Source organism: Brienomyrus brachyistius, chromosome 17 (assembly GCF_023856365.1).
Source record: "Brienomyrus brachyistius isolate T26 chromosome 17, BBRACH_0.4, whole genome shotgun sequence".
NCBI classification, from domain to species: Eukaryota; Metazoa; Chordata; class Actinopteri; order Osteoglossiformes; family Mormyridae; genus Brienomyrus; species Brienomyrus brachyistius.
In genome coordinates this window covers 19,470,229-19,492,797 of record NC_064549.1, presented here as the reverse complement: position 1 = coordinate 19,492,797, position 22,569 = coordinate 19,470,229, and the positions used below count along the sequence as shown (strand labels likewise).

The window sequence follows — 22,569 nt, the reverse complement described above, 5'->3', positions numbered from 1 at the left end:
TTAATAATTAATCAGATATTTGTTGTACATCTTAATTTTAGCCCATTGGTTAAACCAATGATTAAAATAGGATAAATTTAGTTTCAGTGTCTACCATGATGGATTCTGACAAAATGTAAACAATGCGTCCAAGGCTAAATTAATATGAGCTTCAATAAAGTTAACTCAAAAATGAAAGCCACTGCTTTTACCAGACTTTTGCTCTGAGTTATGTTGATTTACTTTTTATAAACAACGTGGACATTAATTGGACACTTGTTTTTTCATTTATGTAAAAGTTCCCAATTTTCACAACCTGAGTTAGTAATCAAAATATGGTAGTCAACAGCTCCAATTACTCCTGGAAAACCTGCTCTCTTGTAAGTCCTGTCTCCCTCCTTGGTTCAAAATGAAGGTAATGATCCTTTAAACATACAATTGCCTTTGACAAAATGCACAACAGGAACTGGGACCTTTATTCTAAATAAGCATGGGAGATGCAAAAAGATGGTAGGGTAAACTTCACAAAATTTTATATGAAACTACACCACAACAACTCTACAATGGGCCCTGGGGCAAAAATGGACCATGCCACCCCCTCTTTCAAAATTCACACCTAGGGCCTGCTTATGCCAGTTGCAGCAGCTGCAGATAATGAATTTAAAGTAGAGACCAGATATCATACCTATTATGCACTGCAGTAGTTAGCAAATTCCACAAACATGCTTTTTTTTCATTAAAGGCATGCATTGACAACATAGATTGACAAAACATTACAAACTATTTTTTCAATTTTTTATTGCACCAAATATTTTTGGTAACACTTTTTATGAAGCCTTCTTTAATAATGCATTAAAGACACCTTCGTAATGCATTACAATGCATTTATAATGTATTATAAACATGGCTATAAATATGTATAAAAACGTGCAACAAATTATAGCTATGTTTCTCATGCATTATGAATGCTCTGTGAAAGTCTGATGTTTAATGCATTGCAAAATGCATTATAATGGTCAGCAATAGAATAAAGGATGCTTTGTGCTGCATTATGCAGGTCTATATAGTGCATATAAGATCAGACCTTCATACAGCATTCATATTGCATTATATACATGACTATAATGTGTTATGCCTTTTTTAAAATAGCTATAACTGTGTTTATAATACTTTGTGAATGCATTGAAATGCATTATAGAGGTATGTATAAAACAGAATAACAACTGCTTTAAGTAAAGTGTTACGATATTTTTTTTGTGTTGACTCCCACCATAATGAGATTGTGTACATAAAAAAGAGAGATATGAAAGTAGCATGTTATGACTTATAATTATATTATAACATGCATCACATCAGTGGCTTAATCCTCAGAAATATGTGACATATATTTGAGATTTACAGTTGGAAAGGGGCCATTGATGTCTATGGGGCTGGACCAAAAATATCTGGTGCCCTGGGGCAGCTGTCATGGCTGCCCCGCCTACTAGTCCGTGTCTGCTCCATGCCAAAACAAAGGAGGATGAAAAAGTTTTATTTATTTATTTATTTATTTATTTATTTGTAGTTATTGGGGGATCTGGCCAGCTGATTGATCAATAAACAGTCATGAAACATTATCTTGCTAATAAGCACCGGCAAATTTCATCACGACACCGGTTATAGACAAAAGTATAATTGGTTATCAATCTAATTTTCCAATGCAGAAATATGGTAATGCAAGCAAAAAATGTACTAATTGATGCATTACATGTAATTGTGGTACAAAAATAATTACAACTGCTCAATTTTTGCTCCACTACATATGTTTTTCTGTACTTCTGCATAACATCCATGTTAGCACTGGTGCTTGTGGTCAACCAGTCAGTGAGTGATCGCTTTAAGCGCCTTCCCAGTAGTTCATGTTGGAACAAAAATTACCCACTCTGGAGTAGGTACTAGTAATGGGTTCTGTTACTGCCTCCGAAGAACTACAGTTGGACTGAGTTCCTGCAGTGTGAACAAAGCAAAAGTCCCTGATTCCGGAAAAAGGTCCTGGTTCCATAAAAATGTATTCCATATTTTCCATAAAAAGGTGATGTGAAAGCAACTATTTGTGCAGATGTGGTACTCCAGAAAGATCCCTTTCAACTATCTTAAATCTTCCTGTAGCATAAAAAAGAAAGCTACTAGGAGCTGGAGAAGTGGAGGCACAGCAGAGAGCATAATAGCTGGTCCAAGCTTCCCATTCAGGGATATGAAACACTGTTTTAAAAATCTATACTGCTGGGAAAACTCACTTTCGATATAAAATTCAATTGGGACTCTTTCCTCCAATTCCATCCAGCAAAGAAATGTAGCCATTAGGAGTGTAACAGTATGCCATTTCGTACTGAAAATGTTTGGTATGGGTATTTCAGTTTATTAAACATACGTACCAAACAAATGCAGTAAATGCGAAATCTCTAACCCCTGAGCAACATTCAGAAAGGGGTAGATGAAGCCGTGCCACTACGCATGTGCACGTACATCTATATGAAGCTGGAAGTTAACAGAATACAAATACAGCACGATACTACTGCACCATAATGGTCATAATAGCTGAAACCAGCTAATGTGAATACAGTATGCATCAGGTTCAGTGAATTTAAATGTGCACCTTAATGTAAATATATTTTATTTTTATTTACAAGAGAGAATACTTAGTTTGATTTACTTAAATTTAGTAAATTTTAGTTTTTTATTAGGTTGTAGCAGTATTGACAGAAACTATTTATTTAAGAAAGTGTCATACATTGTTCAATAAACCACTGTTTCATAAAGAAAAAAAGAAGCAATTTATGTTCTGTTTCTTTTACCTCTGCGGTACTGAAAATGTAGCGAACTGTGACTACAAAATGAGGTACATGTTGTTCATAAAACTGAAACAGGCCCAACATAATCCTCATCAAGGGGTGGTTTAAATATCCATCCAACTTTATACTAGGTTTAAATTCACTGGTGCAACAGACTTGAATTTAATCTAGGTTTAAGTAGAAATTGAACTGAGATTACTAAACATTTAACCAGGATTACTTGTAAATTAAATTGTAACTAGGTTTAAAGTTTGGTGCAATGGGATTAGTAGATCTTTATCTAATCCAGTTTAAAAGTTAAATCATTTTGGTGCAACCCAACCAAAGTATTTCAACTCTTGACTCTTTCACTTAAAGCAGGGGTGGCCAGTTGTATCCGCAAAGGGCCAGCGTGTATGCAGGTTTTTGGGATAACCTTTAGGTCAGCTATTCAAACCCAGCTGTGAGGACTCTTCAGCCTCTAATTTGTAATGTAATAAGGGAGCTGCAGTAAAAACCAACATACACAATGACCCTTTCTGGATAAGACTGGCCACCCCTGACTGAAAGCATACCGTTTCCTTAGTCACAAACCAACAAGGAATATTGCCAAACAAGTAAGTTTATCTTGCTTGATGGGTGAACTCATGTTCTGAATAGTTTACCATGTGCCAACCATCTTTGTGTTGAAAACGTGCAAGAGCATGATTAATTAGAAAAACATGCCATATTCCCTATCTATCCAAGAATCGTTAAGGACTCTACCCACCCAGCATAAGGTCTGTTTGTTCCTCTTCCCTCAGGTATAAGACTACAAACCTACAAGACTTAAAAACAGTTTTTATCCTTGTGCTGTCAGGCCACTGAACTCTGACTCTTCCTGAATAACGACATGACATATGACCTCATTGAAGAGCTGGGTGATAAATCGAATTTATCAATTAATTAGAATTTTTGGTTTAGAATGATGTGTAAAATGAAAACTGTGATTCACTTTAAACTAGATAATTAACATGGAGCCTGTGAAGTTCCCAAAATACAGTGGAAACCGTTTGTCACGTCTGTCTGGGTGAAACTAATCACTATAAGCGGATGATCATTATAATCATTTTTTTCTTTATGTCACAGGCAGATTGCCATCTAAATGAAATTTACATGAGTATAAGGTAATAAAACGGACAGCGTCACTATTTATGAACTTTATTGATGCTTTCAAAATACAGTACAGCTGTTTCAAACACTTTTCAAATTACAGTACTATAAAATTACATTAGTGAACTGTATAATTCAAATATACTATAATACAGTAAGTCTACAGTACTGTACATAAAATACACACACAGACACACACGCACACATACTCAAGGCAATTCAGATTCCAAGGTAAAGAAATGCCAGCATTCCAACTTGTATAGCTCAGAGATTTATAACCTGGGTCGTTTTTAAAGTTCTATATAGAGCTCGTACCCCTAGTCTTTGTTACTGCCTTCCCATATTCCATCCTGCTCATTGATTTTATTGTTATTTTATGTTTGTTTTATGTTAAGTGTAATGTCTGTCGTGTTAGTTGTAGCGCTGGAAATAAATGCATACCTTTCAACATTTTAAATCTCTGGTTGAGTCTCATAATTAAGTCATTTTACTGGTGCTGATCTCTTAGCATGGATTATAAGGCAACTGCATGTATCTAAATCCTATATTCAAAAATAGCTCTAAAGTTGCTGTAGTATATGGTGGTAAATCCATTGGACTGCTATACACACCTCTAGCCCAGAACTCCAGTTGGATGTCCCCTATCACTGGTCCAACTGTTGAATTCCCAACGATCAATATTCATGGATTTTAAAATCACACACCTCAGATTTTTACTCAGGCACTGTGGAGAGCATCCCAACTCAGAATATTGCTTTCTGGTTTGGGAATAGCTGTGTTCAGGATTGCAAAGCCCGCCAGAGGGTGATCTGTGCAGCAGAACGCTGCTGCAGGTTGGCCCTTCCATCTCTTCAGGACATTTACATCAAGAGATGTAGGAGCAGGGCTTCAGGATCATGAAGGACACATCCCACCCCAACAACAGCCTGTTCCAGCTTCTGAAATCAGGAGAGAGACTCAGGAACATCATGGCCAGGACTGAGAGGCTTAGGAGGAGATTCTACCGCCAGGCCATAAGGCTTATGAACCTGGACATGCTATTGTACCTCACACCCTGATGTACATTATGCTCTTGTACCCCTCACCATATCCGCACTGTCACACTGATCACTGCTTGCACTTTTAGCTTGCATTTTAGATTTTTGCACTTTAACCAGTTTACATGATTGGATTTTAACTTTCACAGTCTAAAAGAGTGGTTCTGATTGAATTTCACTACATGTTGTACTTTGTATGATTATGTATGTGACAATTAAAGAATCTTGAATTCTTCCGGGGGTGGAAGAGAAGCTAAAGATTGAAGATAACCATATGCAGAACAACCGCCGAAAGGGGGAGGAAATCCGAACAGTACTAGACGCCGCAAGACAACATCAAAAATGCACTGGAGAACCACTCCAGACCTCACCCTCCCACACTCCATCTCTCAATCATATCATCACCTCTCCAACAAACTTGCAGAGACTTCATCTGCAACCACGTAAACTCCCTTTCATTCATTTGATAATCTGACCTGTACTGTCCATCTGTTTTATAATTTTGGGTCAGGCTTCCAAGATCGAGGGCTTGCTGTGTAGAACAGCATTAACCTTTAAGGGTACCCATTAATTTTGTTATTGCCTTCCCATATTCCATCCTGCTCATTGATTTTATTCTGTTATTTTATGTTTGTTTTATGTTAAGTGTAATGTCTGTCGTGTTAGTTGTAGCACTGGAAATAAATGCATGCCTTTAAACATTTAAAATCTCTGGTTGAGTCTCATAATTAAGTAATTTTACTGATGCTAATCTCTTAAAAGTCCCAGGCTTGTCTTAAAGTACCGCAAGACTCTTTCTACGGCCGTCACAGAGCTGCTACATATCTGGTGAGAGTTATGTTTGTTGGACGAACATTCTACATTCCATCCATCCATTTTCCAAACCGCTCATCCTATTGGGTCGCGGGGGGTCCGGAGCCTATCCCGGAAGCAATGGGCACGAGGCAGGGAACAACCCAGGATGGGGGGCCAGCCCATCGCAGGGCACACTCACACATGCACACCTATGGGCAATTTAGCGACGCCAATTAGCCTCAGCATGTTTTTGGACTGTGGGGGGAAACCGGAGTACCCGGAGGAAACCCCACGACGACATGGGGAGAACATGCAAACTCCACACACATGTGACCCAGGCGGAGACTCAAACCCGGGTCCCAGAGGTGTGAGGCAACAGTGCTAACCACTGCACCACCATGCCGCCCCCATTCTACATTCATATCCTAGAATTAAATCACCAGTAACTGACTAATTGTGACTTTAAAATGCTGTTAGAGAAACAAACCATTCAACCATAATTAATTGATTGATTGATTAAATGATAATTTCCCTACATATTGGAGGAAACACAAATTATTTGAGCAAATTTTTCCTACATTATGATTTATTGTAATATTGCTGCCGCATCTCGTTGGCTCATTTTTGGCAGCTTATCTTAAGCTTTGATGAGTCTATATTTGTCTGAGAGAAAATTTCTTTCTTTTCCCATCATGTTTTCTGTGCACAGAGCATTAGCCTCAGGTAGCTAGCCAGAAGTAGGCAGGTTACTGCAAGGAAAGTAGGGCTATCAAAGTAAAGTAAAAAAAAAAGAATTTCCATAATTTAGATTTTTTCCATATGATGTAATATATAACTAAATGAGCACTGTATGTGGACTACTTGATTACAATAAGTGAATTATTTAAACAGTATTTGTACAGGAATGATTCTGTCCCAAACTTTTTGATTCAGATAAGCAGTTGATCATTATAACTGTGATCACTATAAGCGGTGCATAACTTTTTTTTTTACTTCAGGGGCTCCATGAATTACAGCATACCAGACTGCTCTCTGTGACCATCCCACACCCTACTCCACCGAACACCAACACACAATAGCAAGCTGGCATGCATCAACAAGTGAAGAGCTTGCCTCAAAAATTTACAGTGTCTCCTCAGTGATTTGTAAGTGGTTTAGTTATAAAAGTCCATCACAGAACAAACCACTGCCCGCTGTAAAGTTTGTCTGAAATCTGGCTACTAAAGGTAGCGGCACAACAAATTAATTTTAGTATCTTATACAGAGGCACGCAGCCGACTGACAGGAGTGTGTAGCTCTGTGAGATATGTAAACTAGCCGCAGCCTCCAAACACCTGTTAGAAAGCAGAAAACAACAGTGACATCCTTTTCACATTGATTTCCAAATGATGATAAGGGATCCAGGTTGAAAGAAATTACAGATGCAGTGATGTTTCATTCAGAAGATAAAAAAACTGACCCCAGATAGGAACTAAGAAGCCTAAAGTATTTTACCAAAGTAGCCCTTCCCCATTAACACAGCAGTGCACAATAAAATGTATATGCTTTGCTTGTTTTTTAACCTCCAAATCAGAATTGTATATTATTTTTAGACCATATCGCCCAGTCTACCTCACTATCACTGCCTTCAGTATTTGTGTACATTGTATTACAATTTTGCACACACACAACACTAACCACCTATTGCACTATTTGGCTACTTGCTGCTGAACCAATACTCGTGGATCCCATATTGTGCACTATGTACATCTTGCTGTTCATTTTGTACATTTTGTTAAATTTTATTTATTGCTTTATTACTTACAGTGGGGCAAAAAAGTATTTGGTCAGCCACCGATTGTGCAAGTTCTCCCACTGAAAATGATGGCAGAGGTCAGTAATTTTCATCATAGGTACACTTCAACTGTGAGAGACAGAATGTGAAAAAAAATCCATGAATTCACATGGTAGGATTTTTAAAGAATTTATTTGTAAATTAGGGTGGAAAATAAGTATTTGGTCAATAACAAAAATTCAACTCAATACTTTGTAACATAACCTTTGTTGGCAATAACAGAGGTCAAACGATTACTATAGGTCTTTACCAGGTTTGCACACACAGTAGCTGGTATTTTGGCCCATTCCTCCATGCAGATCTTCTCGAGAGCAGTGATGTTTTGGGGCTGTCGCCGAGCAACACGGACTTTCAACTCCCTCCACAGATTTTCTATGGGGTTGAGGTCTGGAGACTGGCTAGGCCACTCCAGGACTTTCAAATGCTTCTTACGGAGCCACTCCTTTGTTGCCCGGGCAGTGTGTTTGGGATCATTGTCATGTTGGAAGACCCAGCCACGTTTCATCTTCAAAGCTCTCACTGATGGAAGGAGGTTTTGGCTCAAGATCTCACGATACATGGCCCCATTCATTCTTTCCTTAACACGGATCAGTCATCCTGTCCCCTTAGCAGAAAAACAGCCCCAAAGCATGATGTTTCCCCCCCCATGCTTCACAGTAGGTATGGTGTTCTTGGGATGCAACTCAGTATTCTTCTTCCTCCAAACACGACGAGTTGAGTTTAGACCAAAAAGTTCTACTTTGGTTTCATCTGACCACATGACATTCTCCCAATCCTCTGCTGTATCATCCATGTGAACTCTGGCAAACTTCAGACGGGCCTGGACATGCACTGGCTTCAGCAGCGGAACACGTCTGGCACTGCAGGATTTGATTCCCTGCCGTTGTAGTGTGTTACTGATGGTGACCTTTGTTACTTTGGTCCCAGCTCTCTGCAGGTCATTCACCAGGTCCCCCCGTGTGGTTCTGGGATTTTTGCTCACCGTTCTCATGATCATTTTGACCCCACGGGATGAGATCTTGCGTGGAGCCCCAGATCGAGGGAGATTATCAGTGGTCTTGTATGTCTTCCATTTTCTGATAATTGCTCCCACAGTTGATTTTTTCACACCAAGCTGCTTGCCTATTGTAGATTCACTCTTCCCAGTCTGGTGCAGGTCTACAATTCTTTTCCTGGTGTCCTTCGAAAGCTCTTTGGTCTTGGCCATAGTGGAGTTTGGAGTCTGACTGTTTGAGGCTGTGGACAGGTGTCTTTTATACAGATAATGAGTTCGAACAGGTGCCATTAAGACAGGTAACGAGTGGAGGACAGAAAAGCTTCTTAAAGAAGACGTTACAGGTCTGTGAGAGCCAGAGATTTTCCTTGTTTGAATTGACCAAATACTTATTTTCCACCCTAATTTACAAATAAATTCTTTAAAAATCCTACCATGTGAATTCATGGATTTTTTTTCCACATTCTGTCTCTCACAGTTGAAGTGTACCTATGATGAAAATTACTGACCTCTGCCATCATTTTCAGTGGGAGAACTTGCACAATCGGTGGCTGACCAAATACTTTTTTGCCCCACTGTATGGTTAAACCTTATACCCCCCATCTGGTCTAGGCTCCCAGGGAAACTATAATTTCATTCTCATTACCTTCTGTTTTGGAGAATAACAATAGATTCTTATCTTACCTTAAAGTCTATGAGCTTAGTGAGGCAGAAAATGTTTTGCTTCACTGAAGTTCCTTTTATCAACCCAGGGGTTGTGCTGTGTTTTTTACAATAGTTTGATTATTTGACCACTCACACTTTTTTTGGTTAAATTGATATCTTATGTGAAACAAATGTTACGTTTCCTTTACTTTTGTGAAGCTTTGCTTGACCTCATGTCTTAAAGAAATCACTACTTATTGTACCTCAGAGTCATCACTGCAGTCTTCTGCCATCGTTGAACTGGAATGCTGTCGTGGAATTTTTGTCTCATATACCATAATACTCCATCTATGAAGAAAGGCAAGAGCCCTGCTCAAGTACAAATGAACTGTTAATGTGTCTTTACAGCCCAGTTCATTCCTGTCTTTCTCATGATTCTCTTACCTGTCCAGCATCTTTGTACTGGCTCTCTCCAGTTTCTCTAAGATTTGTGGTAGTTGGGTATCATCATCACATGCGGACCCCCAGCCCAGCACCCGTGCCAGATCATTCCCTGTGCCCAGTGGCAAAACACCTAGTTGGCACTGCAACCAGATCAGATAAAAATCACTTGCACCTCAACATGGAAGGACAAACCCCACCTTAATGGGTTATTTTACAAAACATAAGTCAAAATGAAAAAACATACAGATTTTCATTATACTTCATAATGAATGGACAAAATCAGAAAGTGGAACATCTCTTAAGTGTACATTATTTTTGATTTCAGATTACATGATTTTCACAAGAGTATATTTTCAGGAATATAAGTCAAACTAACAGTAAAATAATATGCAGAGAACAGACTTATGTCTGCTGTCATTATTCAGTTTCACTTTCAAGTTCCTTGCTGAAATGGGAACAATCTTCAGCAGATGTACGTAGGTTACCCAGAAAACAAATGTTCCCCATTTCAAATTAAAAACTGACAAGGAATGTAAAAAAATCAGGCTTACTTGCTTGTGTAGAGTCAGAGCATCAATCTCTGAGAGCACCCAGCCTACACTGCCATCCCCTCCACAAACCAGGATACGAAATGTGTCAAACTTCTGGAACAGCCGTAAACTAGAAGGGGCAGAAAGTTTTTACAAATTTTACAAAAAAAATCACATGTATAACCTTCTGCACAACATTCTGAAATGTTCTCTGACAGTATGTCACCAACCCCAGGTGTGGCCCTCCATTCATGAGGTCAAACACTTGAGCAGGATTGAGCAGCTGCTTGAATCGACGTAAGAACTTGACACCCTGGTTATCCCCACTTTTAGAGTTGACAAAGACAAGAAGGGGACTTGTGCAAGAGGGTGGACAGGAGGCCTTCCAGAACCCTGCAAACAGATGGTAGCTGCATTAGAATGAGTACACATTCAAACAAAAATATTTTTATATGCTTGAGTCAAGCAATAATTCATGCAAGAATACAAAACCAATCAATCCTTCAATGAACAAAGAGGATTCCATGTTTAAAATTTTCAATATGCCGTTTTTTTTTCTAGTAACTGTACAGTCAGGAAAAATCAAATCAGTCAGGAAAATCATGTTTTAGGCTTTAACTATGAACTCAGTTTTTCCATTTTGATTCTTTTCTCAGGCTACAAAAATTGGGAAAAACAAAAATCACAACATGTACAACATGAAGAAGATAATATAAATAACAATCAAAAATATAAAGACTCACCATCTGAATCAATACTATTGAGTGCTGTGGGGGGAATGACAGATACTTTGCATTGACCCAGAGGACACTTGTTGGACAGCTGCTCTTTACATACTGTATGAACCTGGTAGAAATACAATTTTATTGTAATGAACTCAAACCATATGTGTATTACTTCTAAGCAAAGTACTTAAATTTCTACCTCGATAAATACAGTATATCTAGTGGTACAAAAAGGAAAACAATAAGCTATAAAAGACTACTTTGGATAAAAGTATAACCATAAAAACACAGACACAGATAGAAAAAATCATGCAAAACGCACACTCACCATAGCTTTACACCAGAGACAACGCCAGTCCTGCAGGCGAAGCACACTGCCACAGGTTTTTTCACATATTGTACACTTGGCACTAACAGGCAGGTTCCCTTCCAGCCACTGGTGTGGCATTGAGATCTACAGAAAACAATATATAGCAATTCAATGACATGCAAACAGTCTTTCTCAGAGGGTATAAAACAGCACTACCATTGGCTGTACATCGATTTGGTCTGGAATCTATGGTCTCAACAAACAAGAACCAAAAAACTTTTTTTAAAGTAAGGTCCTTCTAAAATACTGCATAATATAGCAATGCCAGTATCGCTGTTTTTTAACAATAATGCATGTACAGTTAACAGCATAAGAGCAATATTTTCCAGATTTATGTTTACGTTTGTCTTTCCTGCCTGTGCTGCTGCTGTACCACTGTTCATCCTGCCATCAAAAGCAGCAGCATCACCTGCCTGTCCTCCATATTTAGACTCAGATCTTAAAATTTGGACTGTATCAGTTAGGATTTCGTCATTTTGTTCATTTGACTTCCTCTGCCAGCCCCTGGAGGATGGGTTCCTCCTTTGAGTCTGGTTGCTCCTAAGGGTCCTTCCTACTAGGGAGTTTTTCTTTGTCACTGTTGCCTCTGGCTTGCTCACTGGAGGCTTTGGGCAGGGACAATGTAAGGTGCTTTAAAGCAATGTAACGCTGTGAAAACATGTAAAAAAAAAGATGAAATGTGAAAACATGTGTATTTATGTTGGCACAGATGTCGTACCCCATCCTCATCCTCAATGATATCCTTCCCGATGGATGCAAGGGTGCTCCATTTACAGTTGTTGTTGGCTCTGACAGCACAGCGCTTGTGGGCTTTGAACTTGCACACTGAATGAAGCAACCACAACAAAATTGAATAAAACAGGAAAATGGTAAGCCTTTAAAAGGTTTATAGATTTTCTATTTTATGCATATTTAAATTAGACAGTGAATGACTACTAAACTGTGATTCAAAGTATTACTTACCCCTTGCAATTCAAGGATTATAGTTACAAATTAACAACAGCTGTATGTGTAAAATCCCCATGCACAATTTGTATAAAAATCTATCAACGATGTCATCATTTACGGGTCATTGATGTCATCTGTCATTCTAGAAAAACAAACTGCTGCCATTCTGACACTTTTGATGGCAGGTTCCCCAAACTTACTGCTAAGTTCGTCAATGAGTGACTGCCATATAAGGTTTAAAAAAGTGGGTGGAGTCTGCAACAGCCAATCATGGAAGATATGGAAAAAATTCAACTGGTGCCACTCTCACACTTTTGATGGCTGGGTCCCCCTACTTTGCACAGTGGGTCAATGAATGCCTATGGCTAAAGGTTCGGGAAAGTGGGAAAAGCCTCCCACAGTCAATTAGATTCACTCATTGACTTTTACCCTCTGGAGTCGATGCCATGCCTCATGTGTTTCTCATGTATTTCAGTTCATAATTTGCTGAAATCTTATTGTAGAAACATGAAAAAACACTGACTAAATCTGTAATCTTTCTTATTTTCATCAATTGTCGGAAGTATTAAAGTTTTTAAAATTACGTTAAATCAGCAGAAATCAAACCATGTGATCTTTCTATATTTTACCTGCATCGGGGGTGTGTAGTGCCGTCCTCACATGAAGGTCACTATTCGCATTCTAAATAGCCGCATTAACGTGTATTCAAATCGTATTCACATGGTAATTTGATGAACAACGCAACGGTGAGACTCAATCCAGATACATCCCCATCTGCGCCATAAAAGGGGGGGATGTGGCCAAGTGTGAATGGCTCATGCAGACACATGAAAGTTGCTACCTATTCAATGAAAGAGGCCCAGAAATTGTGACATCCCTGACTCGGAAAGAGCACTCCACCCTTTTCTGGCTGAGGACCATGGTACCAGATTTGGAAGTGCTGATTTTCATCCCAGCTGTTTCATGCTCCAGTGAGAGTCGAAGGTCACAGTCTCATGAGGCCAACAGAACCACATCATCTGCAAAAAGCAGAGACCTAATCCTGAGGTCACCAAACCGGACACCGTCAACGCTCTGGCTGCACCTAGAAATTCTATCCATTAAAGTTATGAACAGAATTGGTGACAAAGGGCAGCCTTGTTGGAGTCCAACACTCACTGGAAACGAGTCCGACATACTGCCTACAATGAAGATTAAGCTCTGACATCGGTTGTACAGGGACCGAACAGCCCTGATAAGGCAGCCCGGCACCCCATACTCCCGGAGCACTCCCCACAGGACTCTCCGAGGGACATGGTTGAATGCCTTCTCCAAGTCTACAAGACACATGTAGACTGGTTGGGCAAATGCCCATGCACCCTTCAGGACCCTGCTGAGAATATAGACCTTACCAGGGAGGCAGAGGAGTGTGATCGACCTATAGTTGGATCACACCCTCCGGTCCCCCTTCTTGAAGAGGTCTGCCAATCCAGAGGCACCACCCCCGATATCCATGCGATGCTGCAGATGTGTGTCAACTAGGACAGGCTTGCAACATCCAGAGCCTTGAGGAACTCCGGGTGGATCTCATCCACCCCGGGGGCCCGGCTACCGAGGAGCTTTTTAACCACCTTAGCGACCTCCGCTCGAGAGATAGGTGAGTCCACCCCTTAATTATACAACTGCATCAAAATGTTTCTTCTGCACAATAAATATGCTGAACAAAATGGCATATACACAAGATTAGCTACAATCAACAAGACAACTATATACAAATTAAAGCATTTTTTAACTCTTGGCTTTCTCTTAGAGTACATCAATTAGCTGAATACAAAACAACAAGGAATACTGGCAAACAAGTGACTTCATCTTACCAGATTGTCATGCCCCGCTCGTCCGATCCTCCCGTGTGCCACGCCCCCTCATCTACCCCGTGTGGATTCCCTGTGTTCACCAGCTGTTTTCTGATGATGTCATTAGTTCTATGTATTTGATCTGTCACGATCAATCAGGAAGGCACATGGAAGCAGGGGAGGGGAGCCATGGATATGGACGAAGGACTTTATTGTGGGTTAACACACTCAGTAAAAACACATAACATTAATGACCGGACTGGGGAAATGAACTTAAACCCGGACTAAATACATAGAACTAATAACAGCAACAGGAAACAGCTCGTGAACATGGGGAATCTACATGGGGTAGATGAGGGGGCGTGGCATATGGGAGGATTGGACGAACGGGGCATGACACAGATGCTCAAAGTCACGTTCTGGAGTGGCTTTCCTGAAAGCTTCATAAAACTAAGTAGTTTGTCATCTAATACTTAAGATTGATCAATAATTAGCACGCGTTTCCCGACACCCTTCATAACTAAAGTAATTAATTCTCTTTCGTAGATTTATGAGTGCTCCGACCCACTATTATTATTGTTATTGGACACTCTTTTTGGACAATGTAATAATGCTGCTGATGTAATAAGAGGTCAATATTGCAATATAAAACTATGAAGTTGACTATAAATTAGCGCAAATGAGACTCGTTGTTGTAACATCTAAATGCCATTTCAGTACATAACAGGGTTGTACACCATTCAGAAGTCACTTGAGAATGACCTTGAAAATCAAATTCAATTCATAAATTGGTTGAAAACAAAATGTATAATTCAACTTTGAACATAAGGAAGTAGAATTAAAATGGAATTGATTTCAGATAAATTCATATATATAGTGTAAGTGCAGCTTTAACAATATAGCTTAATATTCAATATGAATTATGCAGCCTGTTAACATAAACAGCATACACTGAAACCTGCCCATACCCCCACTATGCGATCACAAATATTTATGGCAGCAAAAACTACCTGTTGATGGACATGATGTCCCGCTTAACACTAGAAGCATCGTGCTGGTTTGACCTAGTTATAGCGCAGCTAAGCAGTCAAAAGAACGCTAAATCTTTAGACAGGGACACTGTTACTGAAACATAATGATCGCTAGATGGCGCTTCTTGCACAAAGCAAATTATTTGGTCATAAGATCAGAGTCATTTATTTCCATGTTGATAGTCTCTGAGTCGACTGAGAAAATCATCTGAAAAAGACTATATTATATATATATATATTTCATAGTATTTGTTTTTAATCTTTATCTTACGTGTTGGATAATGTGAAGGTTTGTCACAACTTGGCTTTTTGTATTCAGATTCACCCACTACAGACAACTTTCAGGAAACTGGATTAAGAAACTTATTTACGCATTATACTGAACATATTAAATGATACATTAGAGAAGCTCATTAAAATTAGTAAAATTCACGGTTTATAATATATGAAGGCTTTGCGCTCTATTTAACGGTATGAGAAAATTAAGTCACAACAAATCACAACTCTAACCATTTTAAGCACCTGTAACGGAAATACTATATGATAATATTCCATTGACATCGATTTGTTTGTTCGTTCATTCTGACAAAATTAAAACATTAACGTTAAAATATTAAAACCGCATAAAGCAAGAAAGTGGTGTATGCAACTACTGAATGAAAACAGGATCAAAGATTTCAGCGAGTTGCAATTTATTCTGTTATTTGAGAGATTTTATTTTACGTATTTTTAAGTGGACAGATAAAGATTTATTTCTGTAATTTTTGAGCATGTACAACAAGCACTGACTGAAATATTGGGGTTAGTTTCACACATTCAAATATATTCAGTAACTGCGTTGCTTGTGACATTTGCGTAGTGAATTTCCTAATAAACAGCTGCTTTTGATTGACAATTGATTGTTTTCCATTGAAGACCTTGAAAAAAAAATCAAATACTCACTTCAACATTCAAATGATAAATTCCTGGAAATATGGGGCCCTTTTCTAAATAACATAATAATTATTCATAATTGATACTTCTATTGATCACCATGGGGAAATTGTTTTTTATGCTTCCCTCAACTTGTTCTTTGTAGAGTAAGCTGTCCGGGAAGGGCAGCCATCTGTTGGGGCACTCAGGGAGCTGGGGGTTAAGGGCCTTGCTCAAGGACCCGAAAACAACTGCATTTTGCAATGTTTATACTTTGATGTCAAATTAGAAACCTCTCATAAATCTGACAAATTTACAAAGTACAAGATTGATAAAAGATTAAGATAAGTTTAATGCCAAAACAAATATATACAAAATAATTTATTTGCCATGAATTAAGTTTATGATATTGAATGAAATGTGTGACCATGCCCCAGTTAGTGAAAGTGTGTTCCCTAGCCCTAGATCCCAGAGGGATAAGCAAGAGCCGTTTGTGGGGGACAACATAAAAGGCCTTCTGGAAATCAGGAAATCAAGTAGATCATGTTGTAGGCCTTTTTGTGATCAATTTCTCTTGTAGCTTCCTCAAATAACTCAAGTAGATTACTTAAACAGGATCTACCTCTCCTAAATCCATGTTGGCTATCCCTCAGAATGTTATTTGAATCCAGGTAATCAACCATTTTCACTTGGATTATAGCTTCCGTTACATTTCAAGTTATGCAAGTTAAACTGATTGGCCAATAGTTCGCTGGATTACTTCTATCCCCTTTTTTGAATATGGGTGTTATATTAGCATGCTTCCAATCAGAAGGTACCACACCAGTAGATAAGGATTTATGTAATAGTAAAGTTCAAAGCTGGTTAATTATATCACTCATCTTTTAAAGCTATAGGTAAGATGCCATCAGGGCCCTGCCATTTATTTATTTTTGAACTTAGCTAGACTTTGTACCACATCAGCATAGTTACAGTGAGGGAAATCATTATTTGACCCCCTGCTGAATTCTTAAGTTGATCCATTAATAAAGAACTGAGAAGTCTGTAATTTCACTGGTATGTTTATTTAAACAGCAAAAGTCAGATTATTAACAAAACAAGAAAGAAAAATCATTATGTAACAGTTGAAAACCAATTTGTCATTTATCTAGGGAAATAAGTATTTGATCCCTTAGAACACATACTTCAGTACTTGGTGGAATAACCATAGTTTGCAGGTATAGCTGTCTGACGTTTCTTGTAGTTGGTCACCAGGATTGCGTGCAGATCATCAGGAATTTTCATCCACTCCTCTTTGCAGACCTCCTTCAAATTTTTAAGGTTTTTAGGTTGTCATTTGGATAGATGAAGCTTGAATTCCCTCAATAGGTTTTCTATGGGATTTAAGTCCGGAGACTGGCTAGGGCCCCCCATGAGCATTTCCTTCGATGCGGTGCAGTAGTCCTATATCCTTGCCAGAAAAACACCCCCAAAGCATAATGCTTCCACCTCCGTGTTTGACAGTAAGCATGGTTTTCCTAGTCAGCATTCTGTTTCCTCCAAACACAGCAAGTAGAGTTGAACAGCTCGATTTTGGTCTCATCTGACCACATAACATTTTTTCAAGCCTCACTGGAATTATTCAGGTGTTCACTGGCATACTTCAGATGGGCTTGAACATAGGCCCTCTTGAGCAGGGGTACTTTGCGAGCACTGCAGGATTTCAAACCGTAACAGCATAGGGGGGGCCCTAGCCAATGGTTTTCTTGGTGACTGTGGTCCCTGCTGCTTTGGGATCATTAACGAGCTCCTCCCATGTATATCTGGGGTTAGCCCTCACCATTCTTAAGATCAGTGATGCTGCATGAGATAAAATCTTCCTTGGGGCCCCAGACCGAGGGAGATTGACAGTTATTTTGTCTTTCTTCCATTTGCGAATAATTCCACCAACAGTTGTCACTTCCTCACCAGGTTGTTTGCTGATGGTAATGCAGCCAATTCCACCTTTGTGAAGGTCAACAATCTTTTCTCCGATGTACTTAGATGTCTCTTTGGTATTTCCCAGAGTGATAAGGTTGAAGACATAGACAGGTTAGTGACCCAAGAATACTATTTAACAAATTAGTGCCATTAAATGACAATGATGGCTTGGTATCTGTTAATACTTAATTGAGTATTACTTGTGTTCTGTTAGGGGCGGCATGGTGGTGCAGTGGCTAGCACTGTTGCCTCACACCTCTGGGATCCGGGTTCAAGTTTCCGCCTGGGTTACATGTGTGTGGAGTTTGCATGTTCTCCCCATGTCGTCATGGGGTTTCCTCCGGGTACTCCGGTTTCCCCCCACAGTCCAAAAATATGCTGAGTCTAATTGGAGTTGCTAAATTCCCGTAGGTGTGCATGTGTGAGTGAATGGTGTGTGAGTGTGCCCTGCGATGGGCTGGCCCCCCATCCTGGGTTGTTCCCTGCCTCATACCCATTGCTTCCAGGATAAGCTCCGGACCCCCCCGCGACCCAGTAGGATAAGCGGTTTGGAAAATGGATGGATGGATGGATGGATGTGTTGTGTTAGTGGCCATGTACTTGACCTAATTTCTTGCTGGCTTGTAGGGGATCAAATACTTATTTCCCTATATAAATGACAAATTGGTTTATGACTGTTACATAATGATTTTTTTTTGCTTGTTTTGTTAATTATCTATCTTTTCCTGTTTAAATCAACACACCAATGGAATTACAGACTTCTCATTTCTTTATTAATGGGTCAACTCAAGAATTCAGCAGAGGCTCAAATACTTATTTCCCTATATAAATGACAAATTGGTTTATGACTGTTACATAATGATTTTTTTTGCTTGTTTTGTTAATTATCTATCTTTTCCTGTTTAAATCAACACACCAATGGAATTACAGACTTCTCATTTCTTTATTAATGGGTCAACTCAAGAATTCAGCAGAGGCTCAAATACTTATTTCCCTCACTGTATACATATATTGGTCATAGACAATGGTGAATTTGTACTAAATTTCATTTACAATTATGAGACCCTTACTACCCTGCAGATTAGTGATTTCTGCTTTTAGAGCTCTTTTGGAGTTAAATATTGGAAGAAACTTTTAATGTCATCCTTAGCCTCTAATGCAAACTTCCTTTCTACATTCCTCTTAGTGAGTTTAATGTTATTTTACAATATATTTACAATCCTGTACTAATTCCACCATCTCAAGTTCATTTACAGAAGAGCCAGAGTGTCCCACTGTATCCCAGGTAAATTAAAATCACCCATAACCACCACATCATTTTTATTACTCATAATCCTGATATTGTCATATAACATTCTACTTTCCTCTGCAGCTACAGTAGGTGCTCTATAAGAAACACCGACAATTAATTTGTGTTTTTAGCATCTAGTTTTACCCATACAGCTTCTGTACTTTTATTTTTATCAGTGAGCTCCCTTGCCTGTAAGTTTTCTTTTACTTATAATGCAACACCACCTTCCTTCTTGTCTATCTGGTCTCTACGGAACAATGAGTAACCATCCATATTATATTCTTCTCCATCATTGTCACTCATCCATCTTTCAGTTGTTCCTATAATGTTGCGTCTGATGAAATTAATGCCTCTAAATCATGAATTTTGTTTCTAATACTCCAAGCATTTTAAGTACAGACCGCGAAGGGTAGGCCTTTTACAGTGCCCACTTGTAATATTAATTGGGGCTTTCCGTCTCTCCCCACCTATATTCTTAACTAATCTCCCTGCCTCCCCAGTCCCTAGTTTAAACATTCCTCAACTACTCTACACATACGCCTCCCCAATACTCTGGTTCCCCTCTGGTTCAGATGCATCCCGTCCGGCTTGAACAGGTCCCACCTGTCCAGAAGGTCTTCCAGTGCCCCATAAACCTAAACCCCTCATCCCTACACCACCCTTTTTAGCCATGCGTTTAATCTCCTTATCTCAGTTAACTTAGCCTGGCTTTCACATGACAGAGGAAGTATTCCAGAGAATAGGACCATGGATGTTCTGCTTCTAAGTTTATCCACGACTTCTATAAATTTATCCTGCGGAACAGCCCTCCTACCCTTTCCTATGTCATTGGTGCCAACATGCACCATGACCACTGGATCCACCCCAGCCGAGGGCCAAAAGCTTGTCCACACGATTCGGAAGGTCCCCTACCTGGGCACCAGACAGGCAGGACACCGTACGGGACCCTCTATTATGGGTGCACACATAACTGTCTACACCTCTAATCATTGAATCCCCTACTACCACAACCTCCATCTTCCTGCGGGGAGGGGGCTTCTCAGTGCCCAAGAACCCTCCTGCCTCCCCAGTCTCCTCCGGCTCTAAAGCTGGAAGCACCTGAAAGCAGTTAAACCCTGTCACTTCAGCTGATGCCACCTCTGTAATCTGTGTTAAAGAAATTAAAGAACACTGTTGAATGTCCACCTATTATTATAATGATTTGGGAAGTTGTAATTATTCGAGATGATTACTCACAGTCCGGTGGAGTGCCTCCAACTCCACCTAGCAGACATACATATAAGGTGATTGAAGTATGGATTGATTTTGATTGTGTATGGACTAATCATCCTGAGATTCAAATACGCCGTCCATGATTCACCCATAATACTATTGTGCTAAGGTCAAAACTGCATAAACATATTTTTCACTGATCACTTGTATAACGTTTTTTTTTTTTTTTTTACACAAATAACTGCTTTTACGGAATCTCATACTGGGACGCTTATCTTGTTTTTGGGGAAGAAGAGAGACCATCGCCCAAGGGCGCTTGCCTTGTTTTTCTAGAAATCAAAAGAGAAAGTGTTGCTTAGGTATGCTCTGTAGCTGCAGGCCGTTTCACTCCAATTAGATGGGAATTGGAAAATTGAGAGTGTCTTGCCTGAGGGGAGGGGTGAGCCTGATCAGCCCATTCCCTGCCCACACACATACAACCAGCTGACCGGCGCTCAGCTGTGGGATAGAGCGTGCATTGCCCGGCACTTATCAGGACACATGTTTTGGTCTCCTGCTAGGACTGAAAGGGGTTCCCCGGTCCGTGCGTGAAGGTGGGTGATTCACACATCCAAGTGTGAATAGCTATGCAGCTGCTGAGGCATTTTAATCATTAGAGGGACTATTTACCTATGCTTATGACATTTCCTAATTTTGTATCGCTTTGGACTACTTACAAAGATAATCTTTATTGTCATTGTCACTTGGACAACGAAATTGAAAATGCAACTCGACAACTGAGACATGAAGAGTAATAAATATTAAAGATATACAAACTGCACTGAATACTGCACTGAATTATCAATGTTTGTGGCGTTTCATAATTTTTCCGTATTATATTCCATAATTTTGTTATTATATATATTATTATATATATTGTTACTATTGCTGATTATATTTCATGATTTTGTCTCACTTTATATTTCATAATTTGTATCACTTTTAATAAAATAGTTCTGAATGGACCAAAGCGTGCCTGTTTCTTCTTTCAAGAGCCCTATAATCCCCTCTCGTACTAAAACACACAGCTGTATATTGAGAGTTTTTCAGACATACACACAGACATATATATGTTAAGAGACACCGTTGAGAACAATGCTTGGGATCTAAGTGCAAGGTCAGGCCATTTACCCAGGCCCCTGGAGCAATTTATGTGACTCGCCTTAATGTGATGCAATTAAATGGAGTTCCTCATGCTGAATTTTAATGACTGGTTATTAGACTGCCACAAATACAATATACTGAGTAGGGTGGGGACTGCTGATGGGGAAAAAAATTATAGACTCTGTTTTAGAATATTCAAAAAAACATTTCCCCACATGAGAATCACTGACCTGGACAACGTTTCTGGGAAGCTTGCAAAAAGATCCAAGGTATATCATTTCAAAACATTTTATACCTTTAATGTGACCTATAACCTGTATTATTCAAATGAAATAAATCTGTTTGGGTGTCACACCCAGCTCGTACGATCCTCGTGTGTGCCACGCCCCCCTGATTATCCACGTGTGCTTCCCTGATCATACCCAGCTGTGTTTAGTTATTTTGCTCCGTCTTGTGTATTTCAGTCCGCGTCTTACCCTGGTTCCTTGTCTGTCATTGAAGTTAGTTGTCGTCTGATGTTTCCTGCCCCGAGTCCTTTGATTAAACCCCTAGTACTGCCCTGTATTCTGCCTGCCTACCTGATCCTTGCCTGCCTGCCTGTCCGTGCGATTACCCGCTTTCAGGGAACGTAACATTGGGGGGATATAAAAAACATACAATAAGCTGGTACATAAGTGTGCATACCCATTAACTAATACTTTGTTGAAGCACCTTTCAATTTAATTACATCAGTCATTTTGGGTATGAGTCGCATGGTACATGTTTGACTTGGCAATATTTGCCCACTCTTCCTTGCAAAAGCACTTCAAATCTGTCAGACAGCAAGGGCATCTCTTGTGCACAGCCCACTTCAGGACATCCCACAGATTTTCAATTGGATTTAGGTCTGGGCTCTGGCTGGATCATTCATAAAAGTTCATGTTTAA

At 39.5% G+C, this 22,569-nt stretch overlaps 1 protein-coding gene across 8 annotated transcripts in view; it reads right to left on the bottom strand.

The window, feature by feature from the left end:
- Positions 1-22,569, bottom strand: part of LOC125711306 (diacylglycerol kinase delta-like) — a 118,240-nt gene that overhangs the window by 62,191 nt on the left and 33,480 nt on the right. For 6 of the 8 annotated variants that reach the window (XR_007382986.1, XR_007382987.1, XM_048980091.1 and 3 more), the window contains 7 exons: positions 12,034-12,140; positions 11,274-11,399; positions 10,964-11,066; positions 10,451-10,613; positions 10,242-10,350; positions 9,691-9,830; positions 9,510-9,594 (listed from right to left, as the gene is read on the bottom strand). Coding sequence is in view for 6 of the 8 variants with exons in the window: in XM_048980091.1 (XP_048836048.1) it covers positions 9,510-9,594; positions 9,691-9,830; positions 10,242-10,350; positions 10,451-10,613; positions 10,964-11,066; positions 11,274-11,399; positions 12,034-12,140 (833 nt within the window). In the remaining 2 variants the exon portion in view is untranslated. Of the gene's footprint in view, positions 1-9,509; positions 9,595-9,690; positions 9,831-10,241; positions 10,351-10,450; positions 10,614-10,963; positions 11,067-11,273; positions 11,400-12,033; positions 12,141-13,163; positions 14,172-22,569 lie in introns of those variants that run through there. The other 2 variants (XM_048980094.1, XM_048980095.1) reach the window with 2 other exon arrangements.